The following is a 21,439-nucleotide window of genomic DNA, read 5'->3' as shown; positions in this document are numbered from 1 at the left end:
TGTTGTCTTTTATTATAGTATAACAAATATGTGATATGCTGGAGCAGGCCAGTTGTTTGCTGATGAATAACTATACATTCAATACCCAAATAACAAACCTTCATCATCAGTCCACATCTTCCCATTCAGTTGTTAATGCTGACTCAGCATGAGGTTTTTACTGCTCTAATCATTTTGCCAGTGACTACCAGTGTGTGTTGTTTTGACCCAGACATTAAAACAGGCTTTTGATCATTAGAAGTAATGAGTGCTTTCTCTTTGAGATGACGGTGTGAACTGATTAGCCTCATTATTTGAATCCAAAGAAATGTTTGGCAGGGTGTAAGAGGATGGTAGTTGAACAGTAAGTGTGTGATAATGACAGCCTGATGCAGAGCGCTGGACCGAGACTTTCTCTTTTCTCCTTTCATCGTTACTCATGAACAGATTGTATCCTGCTTCAATCACAACACTTCATTGCAGTGTAAGTAGTGAGGATACAGCTGAGATCTGACTGACTGAGATACATCTCTGCTTGTTAGACCAATACAAATCAAATCTGTTTCTGCGTTTGGTGTTGGTAGTCTATGCTATAATTACACTGATATCTGTCTGTCCATCCATCTGCTCTACCATCCACCTGTCCGTCTGTCTGTCACAGCGATAACTTGGACAGCTTTAACCTGATATATATCCATATCTGGACATTTTTGAACTGTGAGTCATCCTCAGGTCTGTCCACAGCCATGTACACTATCTAGATACCTGTAGACTGTTTCAAACTGTACAAAACTTAATGTTTGTCTTTGATATTCCTCACCATTCGGCCATATTGTCATTTCAGAGTTGAGTTGCCGTGGCACTTCTAAAAAGTGCATGTCATGTGCACATTTGCATTCATGCAATGCAATTTGGAGGTGGTGGTGTAGGTAACAAAACACAAAACCTGGGTGTCGGGCGTAGCGTCTCTCTTGGTGCATTTCTTCTTGTTTCATGTTTGTGAATGAGAGCTACGTTGACAGGATAAGTCACAACCACATAATTTAAAATGCAGTGCACTATACTGTATGCCACCCAGGCGTTTTACTGGATGGCCAAATTAGATTTCTCTCTCTGCAAAATTGATCAAAACATGCTTAAAACATCCCTTTTTACTGTTAAATTGATCTCTTGCGTCTTTTTTGAATGCATTATGTTATTATCTCAACTTCCTTTTGTTTGGAGACCAAAAGAGCAACAAACTGTCCCCATTGCCTGCTCTCATGTAGGCCTAATTGCTGCCTGGCTCAATAACTAACTGTCTCGCACAGTCATTTCACCCGTGGTATACAGCGAGAATCACGTCGCCACCGGTAATTTCACCATGGGGAAGAGTGCAGTTAACGCATAGTCTGCACAAATGTCATAGACCACACATTTAGTGTTCAGCTGTCAAATTGAATGCTTACCCAAACATATTTCCAGCATTTTTAATCCTGAGTCCCCTGGGGTTACACATTGACTAAGGGAATTAAATGTTTCCCACAATGCTGCATTATGTTTAGTGTAATTGGTTAAAGATCTATGACGTAGGGACGGCCTGTTTCTAGTTATCAAACCATTTTCTCTGTTTCCCAGTTCTTACTCATTTGCTCTCTCTTTGTTCTTTTGCAATCCTTTCTCATGTTCAAGTGGTTATAGATGGTGCTGATGCCATGATTCATTAAATGACTGTCTGGTGGTATTTGCGGTCATTAAAATGTTATCCTTTTCACAGCACAACACTTTTAATGCTGCTGTCTGGGTTGGGAGGTTGCAGCAAAGTCTGATGCAACCTTGTAATCAATGGGAACATGGCAGTGCTGGAGCGTCACAAAAATGGGACTAATGTATTTTAATCAGGGTAAGAGACAGCAGCGTGTTAGCAACTGCAACCTTCAGCTGATCCCCACTGGGAAAGAAGGCCGACACAACTCTTTCTTTGTAATATAAATTGTGTTTGCAGGTAAATAAAGACAACATACGTGTCTAGCAAGATGTAGAATTGTATAGAGTGGCGAGAGTTCCCTTGTGTTATACACTAAAGCCAATCAGAAAACAAAACAAACAAACTTCAAGTTATCATTGCTGTCACTCCAGCAGCTCTCGCTAGAAGCACCAATTAGTGAACAGAGGGGCAAACACGCTATAACATCCCTCACGTTGGGCTGACTGTCCGCCAGCTGTCCCAACATGATTGCCACCTGCCTGTTGATTGACACCTGGTGCCTACCTGATTGACACCTGGTGCTGAGCGCTCCAGACAGCCGTGTCCCTTCTTCCCTTCTTCCCCCAACATGCCGGTGTGCAGCTCGTTTCTTTTCTTTCTTTTTCCTTACAATTACTTTTATGCTGTTCGGAAGTTGTCGAAACAAGTGGGTGTGCTCGGCTGAGGGGAGGAAGAATGGTGGCGTTTGACTCCATTGTGCACGTGTGTTTTCATCACTTAATCAATATGGTCGATTGATCTTTTACATTTTGAACTTTACATGTAAGCTTGATCAGATTTAGAAACGAGGTGTCTCAAATCTGTGGAGTCAGGTTTTGAAGAACAGGACCTGTATTTCTTTCCCAACAACTTCAGGAATTATGTAAAAAGAAAAGGAAAAACAAACGTATATTACCTTTTTTGTTCTGAGGGGAAATGGTTAAAATCACTTCCTGAGCAGTAGCAAGACTCTTTGCTCATCTCTAAAGCTCAGCGGATCAGCCGTGGTGGTCTCAGCCTCCACTCTTGGCTCCAAAGGATCAAGGTTCATGTCTGTCCAGAGGTAACTTCATTTTCCCACATTTTCTCCTCTAAACTGGGGATTGGCTTGCATGCCCACACTTTAACTTGTTACAGCAGGATGGCCTTTCTCTCTGCACAGCACAGTTTATACTTTGACACTTAAATGGGTTGTTTTCCTCGCATTTGAGTGGATCGCTTCACAGCGGTTCCAGATCTTACCTTTGTAGATATTGGATGAATCGGAAAAATTCTAGACTTTGAGTTTAACGTTTTAAAATGATAGAATGTGTGCGTGTAATCAGGACCCAAGGCCTCAAGATCCAGGAGTTTCAGCAGGAAGGATCCCTTGGGGTCAGAGAAATTTAATGCCTATTTTATGCTGTCTGAGGTTGCATGGTGCCGGAGGTAGAGCAGTTTATAGGTCATGTGATATGTGGGTCATCTGGGGGCCCACACAGCACATCACTAGGATCAAACACTCTTTGATTGGCTCTTTTTTCTCATTGATTTATGGGTACTGAAAGGCAACAGGAGTTCCTCCTTTGCACGTACAGTAGCGTTTTACACACTAGAGGTTTAACGCAGCAGTTAAGTGACTTGAAACTTTTACCTTAATGATGAGTCAGTAAAGAAGGCACGGCAATAAAATGATTCAATGATTCCTGTAACTTTAAAACTGACTAGTCATTAATAATGCAGAGGTCAGGTGGTAAATTCCATCCAGAATCAGCTCCGAATTCCTCTTAGTGCTGTGTCAAATTGAGATTATAGCTTAAACATGTTTTTGTGTGTAATGGAACTCATCAGAAAGCATCCCATCAATGTTAATACTCCATTATTAGTCTTTTATTGAGTGCTGTACATGCATCTACATCATGTCTTTGGTTGATAATGGAATATTGAAAACCTGTACTCTCTCTCTCTCTCTCTCTCTCTCTCTCTCTCTCTCTCTCTCTCTCTCTCTCTCTCTCTCTCTCTCTCTCTCTCTCTCTCTCTCTCTCTCTCTCTCTCTCTCTCTCTCTCTCTCTCTCTCTCTCTCTCTCTCTCTCTCTCCTGCTGCCCCAGACCAGTTCAGCCTTGTAGGGAAGGTGCACTGTGGGTAACTGTTGGTGAGCAAACGGATGATTACAATGCAGACTGGTGTGGAAAAAGCACCTACAACGTTTTTTACAAGGGCCCTCAGGCTTCAAGGGCAATCTTCTCTGTCAGTAGCTCTTATCACCTCTGCTCCGGCTCTCATCCTGCGTGAGTAGCTACAGAGACAACGGCATGATATCGGATAATTAGTCCATCCTGCTTTAACTAAAAACAAGACCTACCTGACCGCTTTGATTCATAGAAGCTTACAGTGCACGTCTGCTTTGGTGGCTTTATGTCTGACGAATGATTCAGGATTTTGAACTGGAAAAAAATGAATGATTTTAGATGCAGCAGTTGTGTTTATGACTGAATGTTTTGTTGTGGTGTTTAATCAGCTGAATGTGTAATACAGTACCAGTAGGTTATCAGTGGTTATGTTGTGACAACCAGATTTGAATGGAATCATTTCAGAAACACTGGTTCCAATTAAAATGATGACAATTCCGAGACCTTTCAACATTTCATAAATGTATGTAGTCACGTCTCCTGTTAAAGGTCATTACAGGCAGTCGCCAGGTTACCAACCAGCTCCATCTTTAAGATGAATTTGTGTCTTAGGTGCATCATTTGTTCGCATTTAGCATCAAGTAGTCAAACACAAAGCACAAGATGCCCTCGGACAAGTTCTCAAAGTAGCGTGTGCTGTATGTCAGCTGTGACATCATTCATGAATCCATTTGTGTTTCCCACTACAATAATTTGGTGATGGAAATCAAAATAGACCGGTCATTGAATGTTGATGAAATTAAAAGCCGCCTATGCAAATGAAGGACGCCTGAACAATTTTTCTGGCAGGTTTGCAGACGACTGGAGGAATCGTGCTCCTACACAGGCGCCCTCCAATTATAGGAGTATAATAATATATACGCTTTGCTTGACTCCCACTGTTGCCTGTTAAGGACACGGACAAACACACACACACACACACACACACACACACACACACACACACACACACACACACACACACACACACACACACACACACACACACACACACACACACAGGAGCCAATCGCAGTGATTATTAGGCAGGGTTGATAATCTGTGGTCCAGCCTCTCCCCCGTGTGGAAAGGGGGACTAGTTCACTCACTCACTCACTCACTCACTCACTCACTCATATTGATTAAAGTGACGCTCCTGATTGAAAACTTTTTGTTTCTCCTTAAATAATGCGCTGACGTACCCAAGTAAACAACACGCTGAAGGGACAGTTAATACCAGTGATTAAAATCAAACAGAAGAGCTGAACCTGTTTTGAAAGCAGATTTGACTCTCAGATATCTGGAGCTGTGACGAACACAAGAGGCAAGTACGTGCGTAAAGTGATTATAAAATGATATTTTAGGATGGATGTGAAGAACAAAGCTTCACCGGGTTTGCAGAAATGCTTCAATATGAAATATTTACGCTTTAATTCACCCAAAGATACGCTTCTTCACCACACCGTTTCCAGTGCGCACCCATGGGTGCTCTTGGGTGCGCTTTGAGAATTAACCCTACAGTTATCTATTTGTTATAAGTTAGTTATTTCTTGTTTTTATTTGCCTGGTTGCGCAGCGCATCTAGATATAAACTTCACATACATGATAAATCAAGTTTTTAGATTTGCCGGTATATATAAAGCTGTTGGATCTTGAAGACAACCGTGGTCTTCTAGATTAAAAAAACAAATTACCCTCAAATGATTAATGTGTGACCTCAATGATTTGCCTGATTTCGCAACAGCCTGCTGGGCTGGACGATGCGCCCCTGGGACACCTGGACAAATGACGTGTTTTGTGTCTCATACAGAAGGTGTCTCATTCACTTTTCAGATGGGACTGGCACTCTGCCCCTCCTCTCTGACACTGACGGGATAACAGTGTGCGTTAGGCAAATTGAACTTGTTGCTTGCCAGCACTTCACGGTTTGTGCTGCTCCGAATCAGAACCAGCATCACACCGGAGTGGGAACCCGCAACTCTGGAGCATCTCGGCGGAAGGAGAGGCGCACCGGGGAGATAAGAGCTGCTTGCGCCCGAGCTGCAGTGGACATATTTGGGCAGTTTTTACGCATGCATGTGACGCGCTGGGACTAACTGGATTAAAGGAGAGACATCGATTTTACATTTCATTCTACATTTTATGGAATAAAATACTTTCAAAGTAAGTTCAGTAACTTTTTTTGTTTAATCTTTCAATATTTACTGGAAATCAAAACCATTGCTCCAGCCAGTTCGACCAATATTACCAATTGTCACAACAACTTTTCTTAATGTTTTGCTTTAAAATACTTTCTTAGATGAACTTTGATTGAAACGGTTTCCCCAGCACGTTTGTTTAACACGCAGCCACCCATTCATGCAGCGTTGTCCTCAGATAACCTTCCCCGGTGTATCCCGTTACTCCAGCGCAGATCAGCTGGACCTATTGCGATTTACTCGCTGTATCTAATTTACGCGATCCAACGTGAAATGTTAACCATCAGAGCGATAAATTTTGTATTTGATATAACATTTTTGATGCAGCGTCAAGAAGCAACAGGTGTTTTTGCGTGACAGAAAAAGTTAACGGTGCCAAAACAGGAATCAACGCATTGTCATAACTTATTGATTCGAACTTGACAGATCGTCAGATGCCGGTAGCAGTTATTTGTGACTATCAGCGGGGAATGAAGGAGTTGAAATCTGTAAGCAATTACTACCTGAGCTTTCAAAACAAGACACACGTTTAGTAGGAAGCCTCACGCGTCTGCCTATAGCTGGAGCGCAGCGCCTACGTCAACTCCAAATACTTAGAATTGTCTTACGTAAAGGAAAAACAGTAAGCGAGATATGTGTCATCATTTGACCCAGACGTCTTGCTCCTATTTCCCCCAATATTTCATGTAGTTTCCATTACTCTCTCAGGGTGGGTCCGTTGACTCAGAATAGACTTAGGTCACACACAACACACACACACATACATAAACCCACCCTGAAAGAGTCTTTATTCTGATTGTTTGTCAGTGTTGTTGCATAGGGAAGTCAGTTTGTGTATTGTCTTGTTTTTATTGGTTAGGATGTGTTGCCACTCAGAATTGCGACCCATTGCTGGTGTTTATGAAGTGGTGTGTGTGTAAGGGCAGGGGGCTCCTGGGGGCTCTGGGGGGCTCTTGGGGGCTCCTGAGTTCTCCTGCTCTCCTGGGTGCTCCTTGCTCCTTTGCGACCCCACAGGAGGATTCACCTCTCAGCTCCGCCACCCACGAGTTCACAGCCAAACCTTTAACTGTGTACAGTGCCTCAAATCTGAATTCTTCATTTAAATGAATGAAGATAAATGCATGATAACATCCTGCTTATCCAAGCACGTCAGGTTTCCACAAACTGTCAGTCAATAAGAGTAAAGATAACACTGCTTCCCTCTAAAATAAGTTTATTCGTACACAGAACCGATTACATTGTAAATTCTGCCAATCCATTTTCAGTTTACATGAAGTTAAACCTTTCTGAGTTGTTCTGTGACCCTTGCAAAAAAGAGTCCTTGAAATATCATCAGATTCATCAGATAAATCATCAGTCAATCTTAGCATTAACACATGAAGCTCCTCTGCATTAGTCTTAATGTTTTCACAAGTTGCTTTCTAATGCACTTTTTTATATTTTTCACCAACAGATGCAACTAAACATAAAGCACATCCTGTGGTTATACTGCCTCTGTCAAGCTGCAACTGGAATAGGTGAGTTCAGAATGTTTCCTTTTCATTCTCTCTCTGTCGCTCTCTCTCTGTCGCTCTCTCTCTGTCGCTCTCTCTCGCTCTCTCTCTCTCGCTCCCTCTCTCTCTTTCTGAGTCACTCCTCTCTCACACTCCTCCCTCTTCCCATTGCCCTCTCTCTTCCTCTAATCTTTCTCTTCCTCCCCTTCTCCCTCCCCCCTCTCTTCACATCTCCGTGTTTGGACAAATGTAAAACTTATTTGAGATATCTTGTCTTTATATTATGTAGTTTATCAAATAGCAAACTAAATGTGTGTGAGTTTTCCTGTGCAGCAAACATGTAACTCTGTTCTTTCAAACTCAGTTATGAGACTTTATACCCAAAGGTGAAGGTCACATAATATAGTTCAGCAAACCTCTATCTCAGTCAGGCCCCACTGGCTCCCATGTCTCTGTCCTTGTCTCTGTATAGACGGACACCTTTCAATTAGACCCTGGTCTCAGTCTGGAACTAACAGCTGGTTTCACCTCTCACCCTAATAAGGGCCTCTGTTAAAACACACTCATGCCTCTGGGGCTGTCCCACCACTGTTTCCATAGCATTCCCAACATTGTTCCTTGTGTTTGACCCCCCTCATCCCCTCCCCTCCACCTTCTCCCACCCCACCCTTGCCTACTACACACACCAAGAAAACAAAAAAAGTTCAATATTCTCAGTTTCCACAAGCCAACATATGATTCAGCCTGGTTTCATTCATTTTTGTCTGGAATCTTGTGTTGCCTTTGCCTCTCATGCTGCACACAGAAACTGACTAACCACGATGATGCGGTCATCGGCTTCAAATGTAGAAGGGGAGGGGGGGGGGGATATAGCAACTGTTAAAGACACAAGCTATGATCTAACTGTAAGCAGAACGTTTTATTGTCTTTTTCACCCAATTCCAAATATATTATGTTACGGCACAAGCTTTGTAATCGTCTGTACTGTCGGGTCTCCTCAACATCAACACGTGTAACTCTACTGCAGTGTTGGAGGATTTAGTGCTGGAGCTGTTGGAGCTGCACACTGAGTGGCCTGATTCTGTGCTGCAATGTAGGTGGCAGAATTAAGTCTTCTGCTGAGAATAGAGTGGGAGGTTATGAGAGGTGAAAGACAGAATACTCTCCAGCCTGTGGCAAGCTGATGAAGTATTTCAGTTCATTCTGCGGGACTCTCATCCTCATCAGTTAGACCTGCTGCCCAAGGGAGGGGTTTATTTGAGAAGAAAGCGTTTGTGCAGAGAAGCAAGGGGATGTGTTGAAGTGATGCAACCAATTACCTTTTACTTACTTACAAATATACCGTACCGCATACTCTGCACTTAAGGTTAGATTTGCTTCCACGCCCATCATTTTAAGGATGACAACTGACTTTCCACCAGTCATTTTCAGGCCATGATGCATGTTGTTTTTTACTGGTCTGGGTGTAGTTGTCACACCCTCTGAACAAAAATGAGTTGAGCAGTTTATACTTCAAAACAGGGATACGTGACATTCCTCTGTTATACAAATGAAGATGCAAATGTATGGGAATGAATTCATTATGAGGGAACAAACTGAAATGAACTCCTTTTGTTTTGTCTTCCAGCGGCCCAGTCATTATCGATAATGAGGCCGGTGACCGGGTCCCTGTCAGGGAAGGTAAACCTGCCATGCTTCTTCTCCACCATACCAACCTCAGCACCACTTATCAACCCCAGTGGACCAACCAATCCCAGCAAAGACTACTTGCGTATCAAATGGACCAAAATCGAGGGAGAGGTGGAATCCACAGTGCTGGTGGCGCAGAATGGAGTTATCAAGATCGGCTCCAGCTACAGGAGCCGCGTATCGGTGCCCAGTCACCCCGAGGATGTCGGCGACGCCTCGCTTACAATGGTCAAGCTGCGCGCAAGCGATGCAGGAACATACCGCTGTGAGGTCATGTACGGTATCGAGGACACCCAGGATACAGTGAACCTTGACGTGAACGGTAAGAGTTTCGTGGCAACCTATCCAGATCATAATGGCTTCACTCACAGGCCTCACAATTGCCTCTCTGAAGATAATGGGAGGGGGGTTGGGTTCACCAAAGAGTGAAATGCAATGCTAGTGGTGATGGAAATGTAAACATTATGAGATAACTATGTGCCCTCCTGCTTGCTTTGATAGTCGTCACAACCCTGTAGTTACAGAGAGTAACTACAGTTTTCAGTCGTTCTTATTTTAGAGGCAGTGCGCTCTATAAAAGAGTGAGTGGGATTTCTCAGCGGTTGGTGCTCTGCCCAGGGAAATGGGACGCTCCCTGTCCAATCTAATGCTTTAATGCCAGTGTTCACCAGTCTAGTCCCGGCAACCTGATTAGAGCACAAATGACCAGAGAAGCATTTCTGTATTGTATGTTTTTCCAAAAGCTTAATCTCCTCGCCTGCAGTAAAGAATTCATTCAATCAGCTGCACTGTGTTGAGTCCAAACAGAAATCTACTACATATTCTCAAACCCTGGTGTCATTATTGTGCATTCTATATCATACGCTGTCATGTGAGAGATATAACTCATGTTTTGGGGAATGGAGAAAACACGGGTGGGGGGACAGTGGGATCCTTGTGGCTTTCACTGGTATACATTCTGCACGAGCTCTTCTTAATTACACTATCAATCATATCGTCTGTGTCTGTTAACTGTCCGCAAATATGGGGACTTCAGTGCCTCGTAAAATCATCTAATCACACATCAACAGTTATCTTCCATTTGTGGGGAACTCTGGCATATTGAACTTCTCCTAATTGTTTATTGCAAAGTTTTTCCTTTCCAAATGAGCTAAGAGCCTCATTTATTTCACTTATGATGTGTGCTTTTTCTATAATTTATAAGATTTTAATTATGGTTATGGGTTCCACATAAGTATGTTGAACACTACAAATACTTGTGTTTCATTTTTGTCTTTCAATTTGTTGCCAGGTGTCGTCTTTCACTATCGGGCGAGCACCAACAGGTACACCTTGGACTACCAGAAGGCTGTCCAGGCTTGCCAACATGTCGGAGCAACCATTGCTACACCTGACCAGCTGAGAGCAGCCTATGAGGATGGCTTTGATCACTGTGACGCCGGCTGGATCGCTGACCAGACAGTGAGGTCAGTGGATGGGATGAGTCGGTCTATTTGCTGATTTGTTACATACATATATACAGTATATATACTGTATTTTACAATGGTTTGATTCAGTCTTAAAATGGTTCTTCGCCCTTCTTTTTGTGCAGATACCCAATTACTAAGCCCAGATCTGGCTGCTATGGCAACCTACGAGATAAACCTGGTGTGAGGACGTACGGAACCCGGAAAACCACCGAGGCCTATGATGTGTACTGTTACGTAGACAAACTTGACGGTAAGAGGCTATCTCAACACTAGGAATGTCTAGTTTGTAGACACACAGTAGTGGATGATGGGTTGCGATGAGGTGCCACTTAGAGGACACTGTTGATATACTTTGTCGTTGGGTCATTTACATCAAAATCAACCTGCCAGTATCTTGACTCTAATGAAGAGTGAGGAATCAGTTTTCGACCACAACGTTTTTTCAAAAGGTTGCCAAAAAATGTGACATTAAGTGCTGTGAATGCTTCTGGCACCGCTGAAGGAAAAGTCTTCATCTCCCCTGGACAGCTTGTGTTTTGTCCATTCATCATCCAGACTGACACTGCTGACACTGCTGACAGACTCAACCCCACTTGTGTTTCATGAACTTTAACATCACTTCTGACACCTCTGAAATCCCAGTGCACCATCCCAATCTGGGATATGCAGCCTGCAGATTCTGTGACAGCGCACGCATTAAAACAAGTTTAAACAGTTTGGACTCATTCTATTTCAGGCTTTTTCTAGGCAGTGTTGACAGCCTGCATGGACAACCATTAGTTAGAGCTAGAAACACACAAACAAGTATCAGCATGGACACATCTATGTCGTCATCATGTTCTTGAAGTTGTCTCCTCACCATGACTTTTAATGTTGTTTCAATCAGCAAATGCAAATACAGATGCGATTTCATGTGAAGCCATCATTCAGTACTGTGACATTTATTATTAGTTTCTTCATAAAGGGAGCAGATGTAGACAGTTTCAGCCAGTGAATGTCACCCCACAACGGACACACTCATACATCTTCAACTGAGGTGTTTAGTCTCTCCAAAAACTGTGCATAAATCTTTGACCCTTCTGCACTCTGGACATTTTGTACATTGCAGATTGCCGGTTTTATGAAAACTAAAATGAGTTATTTTTGTGCATGCCAATAGGTCTAATAGAGATATTTAGATTTAGATTTTTAGATATATTTTTCATCAGGAAAGACCTTAGGGACCAGGGTGTTTAGTACAGCAAACATGATGAGGTTTTTAGCTCATATATAAAATGGGTTTGACAGTTGAAATTGTAATCACGATGAATGGAAATGAATCACAACTGAATATCAAAAAATTATTCAAGTAAATGCAAATGTGCTCTATTCTATCTATTTACATATTTATCAAGTTTTCTCACACTACTTAAACAACTTCAAACTGTTAATGGTGTTTATTCAAACCATCTAAAATTTACATTAGCGTGTTCAAGAAGAGTGTGAGTGTTATATCATTTTTTGCACCAACAAATTAGCTTATTAAACAATTCAACAGATGACGCTGACCTGCAGTTTGCCGTTGATGACGCCGTTCTGTGTTTGATGACTGTTTTAAAGAGGGAACTGATTCTTCTGTGGCAAGCAAGACGATGTCCTAATCGTGATGCCACAGTAAATCAATGGGACATGAAGCCACCCTGGGCTGTTTGAGAAGTTACACCCAAGCCTAAGTGAAAACATGTAGTCGCCCTTTCCCATAATATTGTTTGGTCTCTCTCTTTGATTCAAACATAGATTTGCACATAGAAATATGAAAGAAGCAAATCCAGATGTAAAATGTAAAATAAAGGTACAAGTTAACTCACATACAAATAAAACCTAATGACCTGGAGCACAGACACACTCATTGACAGGCCAGGCACATTGTCAGCATTGCTATCCCACCTCAGAATAAAAGCAATGAATGAACTACTGTTGTCCTGAATGTGATTGGTGGGAGAGGTTTTGGGCCGCTGCCTTGCACAGCTGTGACTTTTGTAAGCTGTTATTGGGTCACGTCTCTACTAAAAGGTCAGAATGGTCTAAACATGTCTCGCTTATGATGATGATTCCAAATGATGGCTTTTCAGTTCAGTTTGTCATTCAAATAATTGAAAATGAAATGTGAAACAACTTGCCATTAGTTAATGATCATGGCTTTTATTTGGTTGGGGCATAATTTGAGCAAACTGGTCGATAAGATTACAGAGTTTGATCTTTTTCTTGCCATGATGACGAATGCCAAATATTCCTCTTTGGTTTATTCTTTTGAGTTAAGTTTTCAATACATTTTTTTCTTCTTCAGGTGAGGTCTTCCATGCTCCTGTCACCCATAAAATGACATTTGAGGAGGCCAAGGAAGAGTGTAAGAAACAGAAAGCTGTCCTGGCATCCCCTGGTCAGCTGCACTCGGCCTGGCGACAAGGCCTGGACCGATGTGACTATGGCTGGCTGTCTGATGGCAGCGCCCGATATCCTGTGGCTGTACCCAAAAAGCAATGTGGGGGAGGTTTGCTTGGCGTCAGGACCATGTACCGCTACAGAAACCAGACTGGCTTCCCTGACCCTGCCACTAAGCTGGGAGCTTATTGCTTTAAAGGTACACTCACTGACGGGCTCTTGTTGTCACTGTTTTGTATTTTGATCTCATGGGGTTAGGTATATGTGGTGTGTGTACTGTATATGTTTATATTTTGGTTTATAAAAGACAGACAGTGATTGAAGGCACAGACCCAGCATTTCCTGTGAAAACCAGGCCTGGACTATGAGGAGCTATGATCTCATCTCCTCAGGGTATAGCCTCTGCACCCCCACCCTTTGGTTTTCTGCTCCTTTGCACCACTACACACATGCCCTCATTTGAACCAAACCAACAGTTAAACATGTGTAAAACCTGTCTCAGCTGCTAACAATCATTCTGTTCATGTTTTCACCATCTTTCAACTTTTTGGGGATTTTCTGTTTGACAGTAACACTATGACCAAGGTAAACAGATTCGATCTGTGAGCATTATGTGCCTGACTGGCTTCAATTTTCTGTTGCTCTCACATTTTGGATTCTCATCCTTTTCTGTAGGAGGGGTTTAGAAAGATAATATCCCTTTATTATACAAAGAACATCATACTCAGACAGATTATTATTGTAGTGGGAGAGTAATGTCAAATAGTGTTTCATACCTGTAACTCTAAGTCATTAGACCAAGCAAGGCTCCTTCAGCTTTATCCTCACAACCTTCCTAATGAAAATGAATAACTAGTTTACAATGTCTAGTATTAGAAATCCATTTTACAACTGTTGCAATAAAACACTATTATTTTTTAAAGTAATTACTGTCCCTATCAGAACCGATCCAAATGAAGCAAGAAGTTGCAAGAATTTCGATAATGTGAAAAGCTGTCTTGATTGCTCCTGTTTGAGTCATTCCTGCAAACTTATTTCATTTTTTTTTATAAGATAGGATGTACTCACACATATGAAGTCAAAATGAAGTTTGAGGTATCATTAAGAATTGTTCCGGTCGATAGTTACTGACCATGGGAAGAAAGCCGAACATAACTCATGGATCTACATAAACACTCAAATTAGTGACACTTCACAGTTCACTGGAAGTTAGTTCAATTAGACTAATCCCTCAAACCTGAGTGTTGTTGGGTAATCAGCATCCCCAGGGCAAAACCAGTGACAAATGATAGCAGCTACTGGGAGAAGTAGCAAAAGTTCCTAATACCACACCTGTCAGCCCTTTTAGTCTCACTATCTAACTCCCGTTTTGCCTTTCTCCTGTCGTTTCCGCTGTCAGAGTTTGCCCTCTGTCATTCTCACTTGTACTTATCAGAGCAGACGTTTGGATAATGGACAAAGCTACTGCTGGACTTCTAAATCCAGTCAGCCTCGGCGACCTCTGACCTGCCCTTTCCATCTTTACAAATGAGAGGTTTGACAGATAAGCCTGCTCCTGCCAGGCCATTTGCTGCCCCCGAGTCATGCCTAACACTCGTGGTGATAAGTCCCCACGGAGTTCAGAGGGCACACAAACAGGCCATCCTCACCTCCTGCTCTGTGTATTCCATGTCGGCTCTCTAAGTCCTGTTGTAGTAACGGCCCCGTCTAAGTGCTTTTCAAGTACCCTCGTTTGGCGGGACTCGCTCCATCATTTCCTGCTTTCCCACAATAACCTCTCAAAGAAGAAATATTGTGTAAACTTAAGCCAGGTAGACTACACAGAGAGAAAGGCAGTGACACCAGAGGGAAAAGTAGAATAATTGGTCTCTGATTGGTTTCTGGTTTGGGCTGAAGAAAAGGCTTCAGTAATGGCGCAAGACACATCAGTGAGATAATGCTCTCGCTCTGCTTTGAACAGAGCAGGCTCTATTTTCTGTCTAAGGGAAAAAACGTGTCTCACACCTTACATCAGAGATAGTTTCATTAAGAAAGAGGGTTAGTACGTAATGGTCAACAGCTGGTTGCTGCTTTCCACAATCTGTCTTTGCCAGTATGGAAAGGTTGCTCAAGCTGTTATGCTGCTGTTTATGTGTGTGAGCAACAGAGAGAGAGAGAGTTTGGGGGATCGAGGGTCACGAGAATGGGCTTGTTCAAGGAAAACTCAAAGAAGTTAAAGGATTCAGGGATGATCGGACGTCAGGAAAATGCTGGTAATGTCCTAACAGAACCAAAAACAAAGCAAGCAGAGGGATACAAGTCAAGAAGGCTCAGGGCAACTTTGAGAAAACCACAGCACTAGATTCCTAAAGGTTTATATCCTGTTTTAATAGTCATGTGAATGCTCTCAGGCACAGGAGTGTTTAGAGAAATGTTCAAAGTGTTCTTGTCTTTGCACTGAAATAAAGTAGAACGAGGAAATAAGATCATAGCGTATCCTATTTCACCAGGTACAAGGGTAATACAGGAACGCAGTATAACAATACTGGCCCCCTAGAATGATTCTTATTTGCTAACCATTCTCGTGCTTAGGAACTCAGGGTGAGTTTTCAAATTGTTTTGGTTTGTAGCTTGACATCAGTATCTTTGAGGACGTATGATGAATAAATGTTAGTGCTGCTTATAAACAACAGTTAGAGCCGAGAGAGGAAGTGCTTGACACTGGAGTTTCTTGGAAAGCCTTTTACTGGGGGTTAATTGATGGCCGTCTTGCAGTAACGTGACAGCTGTGGCCTATTGCGCCTTCACTATTGGATTCCTTACAAACATCTTGCCTGCCTCACTGTGCGAAATGCAATGTTGTATTATTGGCTGTATTATGCTCCAATAATAATGTGCCCGTCGTGTTTTGTTTATAGTGAATTGTTGTTAATATTTGCCACAATGTGTGTTTTGTTTTAGGAAGGAGAGAGGTGATCAACGAAACTTCCTTTGTGGATGTGTCAGTGATAGTCACCACCTCTGACCCCACACAGACGGCCCCTGCCACCACTGCCCTCCCTGACCTGGAGGACAGAGGCAGCACCTTAGCTAAGTCAGCTGAGACTGTATCAGAAGTAGAAAAAGAAGAAAAGTCTCTGGACTCTGCAGCTCCCACAAATCCTCCATCAATGTTCTCAACCAGCATGGCTCCACCACGACCCACTCCAGCGGGCCAAGAGGTCCTAGAAGAGTTAATTACCACCACTGCCCCCACCATTAGAGAGGAATTAGAGGACATTGATGACAAAACAACGTTCACCCCAGAGTTTGATGTTGATGACTTTGCAGGTAAAAGTTTGACCCGGGAGGAAGTCGTTCCTTCTCGAGGTGACATATTCCCAGGTCCCACAGACACCACAGAAAGCCCTGAAACCACAGAGCCTACAGATGAGCCAGATGATCAATCTGTAATTGAGGTTGGCACAATCCAACCAGATGTCCCTATACCATCCTCTCCCAGCACAGAACCCATGTTTGCTGAAGGGAAGACAGAGGAAACTATTCCTGATTTAAGTCTCACCACAGAGACAACTGACTTGACAGACCCCACAGAATCACTTGAACTGACTAGTGAAGAAGTGTTCAGCTCATCTGAAGCAACATCTGCCCCTGAGGACCATTCAACAACAGCCTTCCCAGACTATGATCTCGGCATAGATGAAATCGAGACAGATGTTCTTGTAGAGGCACACGCACCTGTGCGGCCCACCCAAACTGTCGATGAGGAAAGCTCAAGCACAACACCAGACTTTGATGGAACAGCACTTCCCACCGCTTTTGGTATCGATTGTAACACCAGACCTGGCACCACACCATTGCCCGAGACTTTCAGCACTACAGCACCGCCCACACCCCCAACATCAGCAGAAGAGACCAGCAAAGCCACACCTGTGACAGATTCCACCGTCTTCATCGACACTGCATCGTCAGCCGAAGAGGTGACATCATCATCAAGTGTCCAGGTGATTGACGAGTCCACCGGTCATATACCAGAGGACAAAGATGAGACAAGAGAAGGGGATGAGGACACAACAACAGACATTGATACAGAGTTCTTCACATCCACGTCCATCGCTTCAGCTGTGCCCGACCTGATCACCCAAGTAACCATGGTCACACAGAAGTGGGATGAATCAGGTAAGACATAATTTTAACCTTTCAAGCTTTGTTTGACGTTGGTTTGTTGGGTTGACTGCCTCATAAAATGCCTCACTCAGACATTGAGGTAGTGGCGTTTGAAGTTGAGGAATTAGTCTCATATTTCTCATTTCAGTTTAGTTGGTATGGTACTTTGTATTTGTGTACTATGTTGCTGAATGGTATCTGGGACTTGGGGGGAGGCTGTGCTGTCCAAGGTGCTGAAGTAGAGAGGGGGTTTTGATTTTCTGCCAGTGAGAATGTATAGATGTGGGAGGGAGCTGAAGTCAAATACACACAGTGTGAAGCCAAGTATGGAAGAGCAACGCTGCTATTTGGCAATTTGATTTGTTTTATATGAAACCTGCCATCTTTAGATGAGAGTTTCAAACAAAAGAGGGTTTTTGACGTATGGACTGCAGTTAAGGTTCAGTGATATACTCTCAAACTAGACATTTTTACTAATAAAACCTCTGCATGAACACAAAATTCTTAATTTTGATGTGTTTATCAGTCCATACAATTTCCATGTTTACTGGAGGTCAAAACTATCTAAGCCTTAACTGAAAACCTACATTTTAGACTTATGAAGAGACAGGCTATGGTTTCCGTTCATAAACTTCTATAGTCATGTTACATTACTTTAAGTTCTGCCTTCTGGAGAATGTACAGGAATGTGTAAATATGTTCCCATTTGAGTTAGTCCAGGGTTGATACTGGAGACATGAGTCAAAGGAACCCTGTTTGGAGCAAATTCAGAACAATGAAATCCAAATGAAGGCCATGAACGTTTTTATGTAGGTCAACAAAAAATGATTGCAGGCGCACACAGCAGCTGCATGATCCTTTTCAGCTTTAATTTGCTATTTATCTGAGCAACAAACATTGTTGTGGTTACTCATTCCTTGTCCTTGAAGAGCAGCACTTGAGTTAGAGGAAATTAATCTGGGGAATTGGATGGATACAAAGGAAAGTCTTGGTTATTTGGCACCTTCGGGAACTTGGACTGGCAAGGCAATAAGTGTATGGCTGCTGCTAAGCCTGCTTGTGAGTGCAGTCATCTGTGCTCAGGTTTGGTGACGTGTTTCACAGATTGACCGTGCAGCAGTGTGTGTATGTGTGTTTGTGCTTGTATAAAAAGCAGTGAGACAGACATGAAAAAATAAATCTATGTGTTTTGTATCTATTGGTATTCCAACTCAATATTGTACAAAGCATTAGACTTGTCGTGTGAGCATGCATGAGTGTGAGGTCCACTCACAGCCTGGCAGTGACAGCTCTGTTGGCAGTCTACCTGAGTAAGCACAGATGCTTACAGCACAGACTGGACGCCACCTCGATGGGGTGATGTCATCTCAAAAGAAAAGTCGTCTCTTTACTGCAGCATCATGTGATGCTGCTGCGCTGGAGTCGTCTCTTACTGCTCTCTCATTTGCTGTGGGAAAAGCCCTTGGAAAATATTGTGCAATATAAATTACAAGAGGCAGGGTGTTGTCTGACTGCAGACAATATATTCCACACTGTTATGGGGATCAATGGATGAATATTTAGTGTTGCTTAAATGCTTTGTCAGTTTTATTGTGAGAACAGCTCGCACGTGTTTCTGATGAATGTGAGAGTAATAAATCCTCAGTTTGCAAAGTGTTTATATGGCATGAATAACTTTTAAAATATTGATCCTCTGAGATATGGCAACACCAAATATAACACAATGAACAGACAAATGGAAAATCATAATAACTTTCAGTTCAGTGGGCTTACTGAATCTCATCTAGTGAGCTCGTCTTAATTCTCATGTTAGGCCTGAAGATAATAAAGACTTGGGTGGCCAGTGATTCTGTGGGCTGCTTCCATTGTAACATTGATGCTTTAAGTGGACTCTTGGAGCTTTGGTAGGGCCAAGAGAGTGTGAGTGTGATGTGTGTGAGGGTTAGTAAGGGGGGTCCAGTGTTTTTTTCTGAATTCCCAGGCCTGGCCTGACATTTAAACAGGTGGCTCTGCTCTGCTGAGCTAGTGCAGGTGTTGTTCTTGGTTGTAACCAATAATTTTTCTGAATCATCACTTGTGGGACATAGAGAGAGAGAGAGCTTGTATAGTTTGGTGTATATCAAAGACTTTGCTTGTATTGCAATATACAGACACACAATTCAGGCCCTACAGAACCAAACTGTTGTTGCATGGACTGATAAAGATCTCTTTTATTTCTGCGACCTGTCACCTTACACATATTCTTAGATAGTCAAACAAACTATAGCTCTCTCATTTCATAACTAGGTGAGTTTTTCTTAAATGGCACATGGAGCACATGGCAATCCTGTCTGTACATGGCATGCTCCATGGCATGCTCCTTGCTACAGAGTGCTCACACAGTTCACAGTTCTTCTTGTTTTGGCTTGGAGAGATGGCATGGACATGACATCTGTTTATGCTCATGGCCTTTAGTTCTGAGAAATCTTCTCAATCTAGGGCGATACCATAACACAGTTTGATTTTGTAAATGGGAATTGAATAATGCTTCTGTGTACATTACATTACGATCATTTGGCAGACGCTTTTACCCTTCGCAGAGGGGGGAGCAATTGAGGGTTCGGTGCCTTGCTCAGGGGCACCTCGGCAGGGGCTTGAACCAGCAACCCTCCGGTTCCCGAGCGGAAGCACTACCCACTGAGCCACTGCCTCCCATTGTAAGCAGTGTAACCCTGCTTCTTTGAGAGGTTTTGGCAAAGAGCTGCAGAAAACAAGCTCAGTGCACAAAAGAATGTGGACCGATGATAATTACCCCACTCTTGAATTAGAGCCTAAGTGGATGCCGGGGTGGAGTCGATGCTTATGAAATGCTATGTGAGCAGCAGCAGGAGTGGAGGCAGGCAGAGCAAAAGAGTGGGTTGTCCACGGAAGCTTAAACAGATTGAAAAGCAGGAAAAGATACCCACACGCTGCTGTCTCATTTCCAATTCTTCTTTTATTTATGTGTATCCATGTTCTCATGAAGCCTTTGGTTTAATGAGCAGACTGGCTCCGTGCTTATTATTCTGTTGCACTTTGGATATAACTGAAATACAAAAACAACAGCTGGGGAAATGTTTAATGTGTTAAGAAGTATGTCTTTCAACAGAACAGCGAAAGTCTTTCATTCAGTTTATCATTTTTGCTAATATTGAGTGAGCAAAATCAGTTTTTTTGCATTCTACATGGATTCCATTATCAAACACACTTTCTATTATATTTAAACTGAACTGTCACACGCTGTCCTTTCTTTCCATTTTCCTTTTAGTTGACCAGGTTAGAAGGCCACAGGATACTCAAACTCCTGTCATCCCAGTGGTTCCTGACCATCCCACTCCCTCCATTGCAGATGGTGAACCCATCCTGCATAGTGGAGACCCAGACCTTTTCTCCCAAGCTGCTGTCACAGTCACTCCAGCTATAAGTTTCATAAATGGCAAACATGAAGTCACACTGGAGCCACAGAGTCTAGATGAAAAGGAGGCCAAAGGTGACCAGATTGTGACAAATGTGACGGCTCTGGGAACAAGTGAAGAAATGGCCACAGTGTTTGATTATAACTGGACTGATGGACCCTCCATTGAATCTACCGAAGAACCCCTCTCATCCACAGTTCTCCCAGATGGAGATGATTATGATACGGATATAATCTCATATGTTGAATCAGAACCTCCTCAAATACGACCTAAAGTAGATGAGTCGTCTACAGAAGGCCTGACCCTAACAGACAAGGTCCCTGTTTCAGCCTCGACAACAGAGGACATGGTTTCAGTCGACACTACACAAAATACCACAGGGGGGTTGAGTAATGTCACAGCCTCCACTGTTGATTTTATTCCTACAGTAACGCCATCTGAAGTAGAAATCACCAAAGAAGAAGAGACCAAAACAACCGAGGATGATGAAGGCACAGCTGTCAGCACCACATCTGTACTAAAAGAGGTAGGAGAGTCCAGGGTAACACCCACATATATGAGAAGTGAGTCAGAGGTGACTCAGACAGAGAAGACTGGGGATGGAGCCCCAGTTACTTCCACAACCACTGTCACAGATGAAGCTGAATCCACAGAGGAGAGACAGAGTACATATGCTACTCCAGCTGCTGAAGACCTTGTTCAGTCTACTTTGCAGACAGTGTACACTCCCACCATT

The 21,439-nt window shown here is 42.9% G+C and overlaps 1 protein-coding gene across 1 annotated transcript in view; it reads left to right on the top strand.

Annotated features, from left to right (window-relative positions):
• Positions 1 to 9,183: 9,183 nt before the first annotated feature.
• Positions 9,184 to 21,439, top strand: part of LOC143008190 (brevican core protein-like) — a 40,045-nt gene continuing 27,789 nt past the window's right edge. Inside the window, exons 1-4 of the mRNA XM_076159823.1 lie at positions 9,184 to 9,555; positions 10,525 to 10,699; positions 10,825 to 10,952; positions 13,029 to 13,322. Coding sequence (XP_076015938.1) covers positions 9,192 to 9,555; positions 10,525 to 10,699; positions 10,825 to 10,952; positions 13,029 to 13,322 — 961 coding nt within the window. The 5' untranslated portion in view covers positions 9,184 to 9,191. The remainder of the gene's footprint in view (positions 9,556 to 10,524; positions 10,700 to 10,824; positions 10,953 to 13,028; positions 13,323 to 21,439) is intronic.

The sequence above is a fragment of the Genypterus blacodes genome, unplaced genomic scaffold (genome assembly GCF_046128005.1).
Source record: "Genypterus blacodes isolate CSIRO-AG114 ecotype Tasmania unplaced genomic scaffold, CSIRO-AGI_Gbla_v1 ptg000099l_1, whole genome shotgun sequence".
In the NCBI taxonomy this organism is placed as follows: domain Eukaryota; kingdom Metazoa; phylum Chordata; class Actinopteri; order Ophidiiformes; family Ophidiidae; genus Genypterus; species Genypterus blacodes.
Note: the sequence above shows the minus strand (reverse complement) of the source record. Positions and strands in the feature narration are given on the sequence as shown.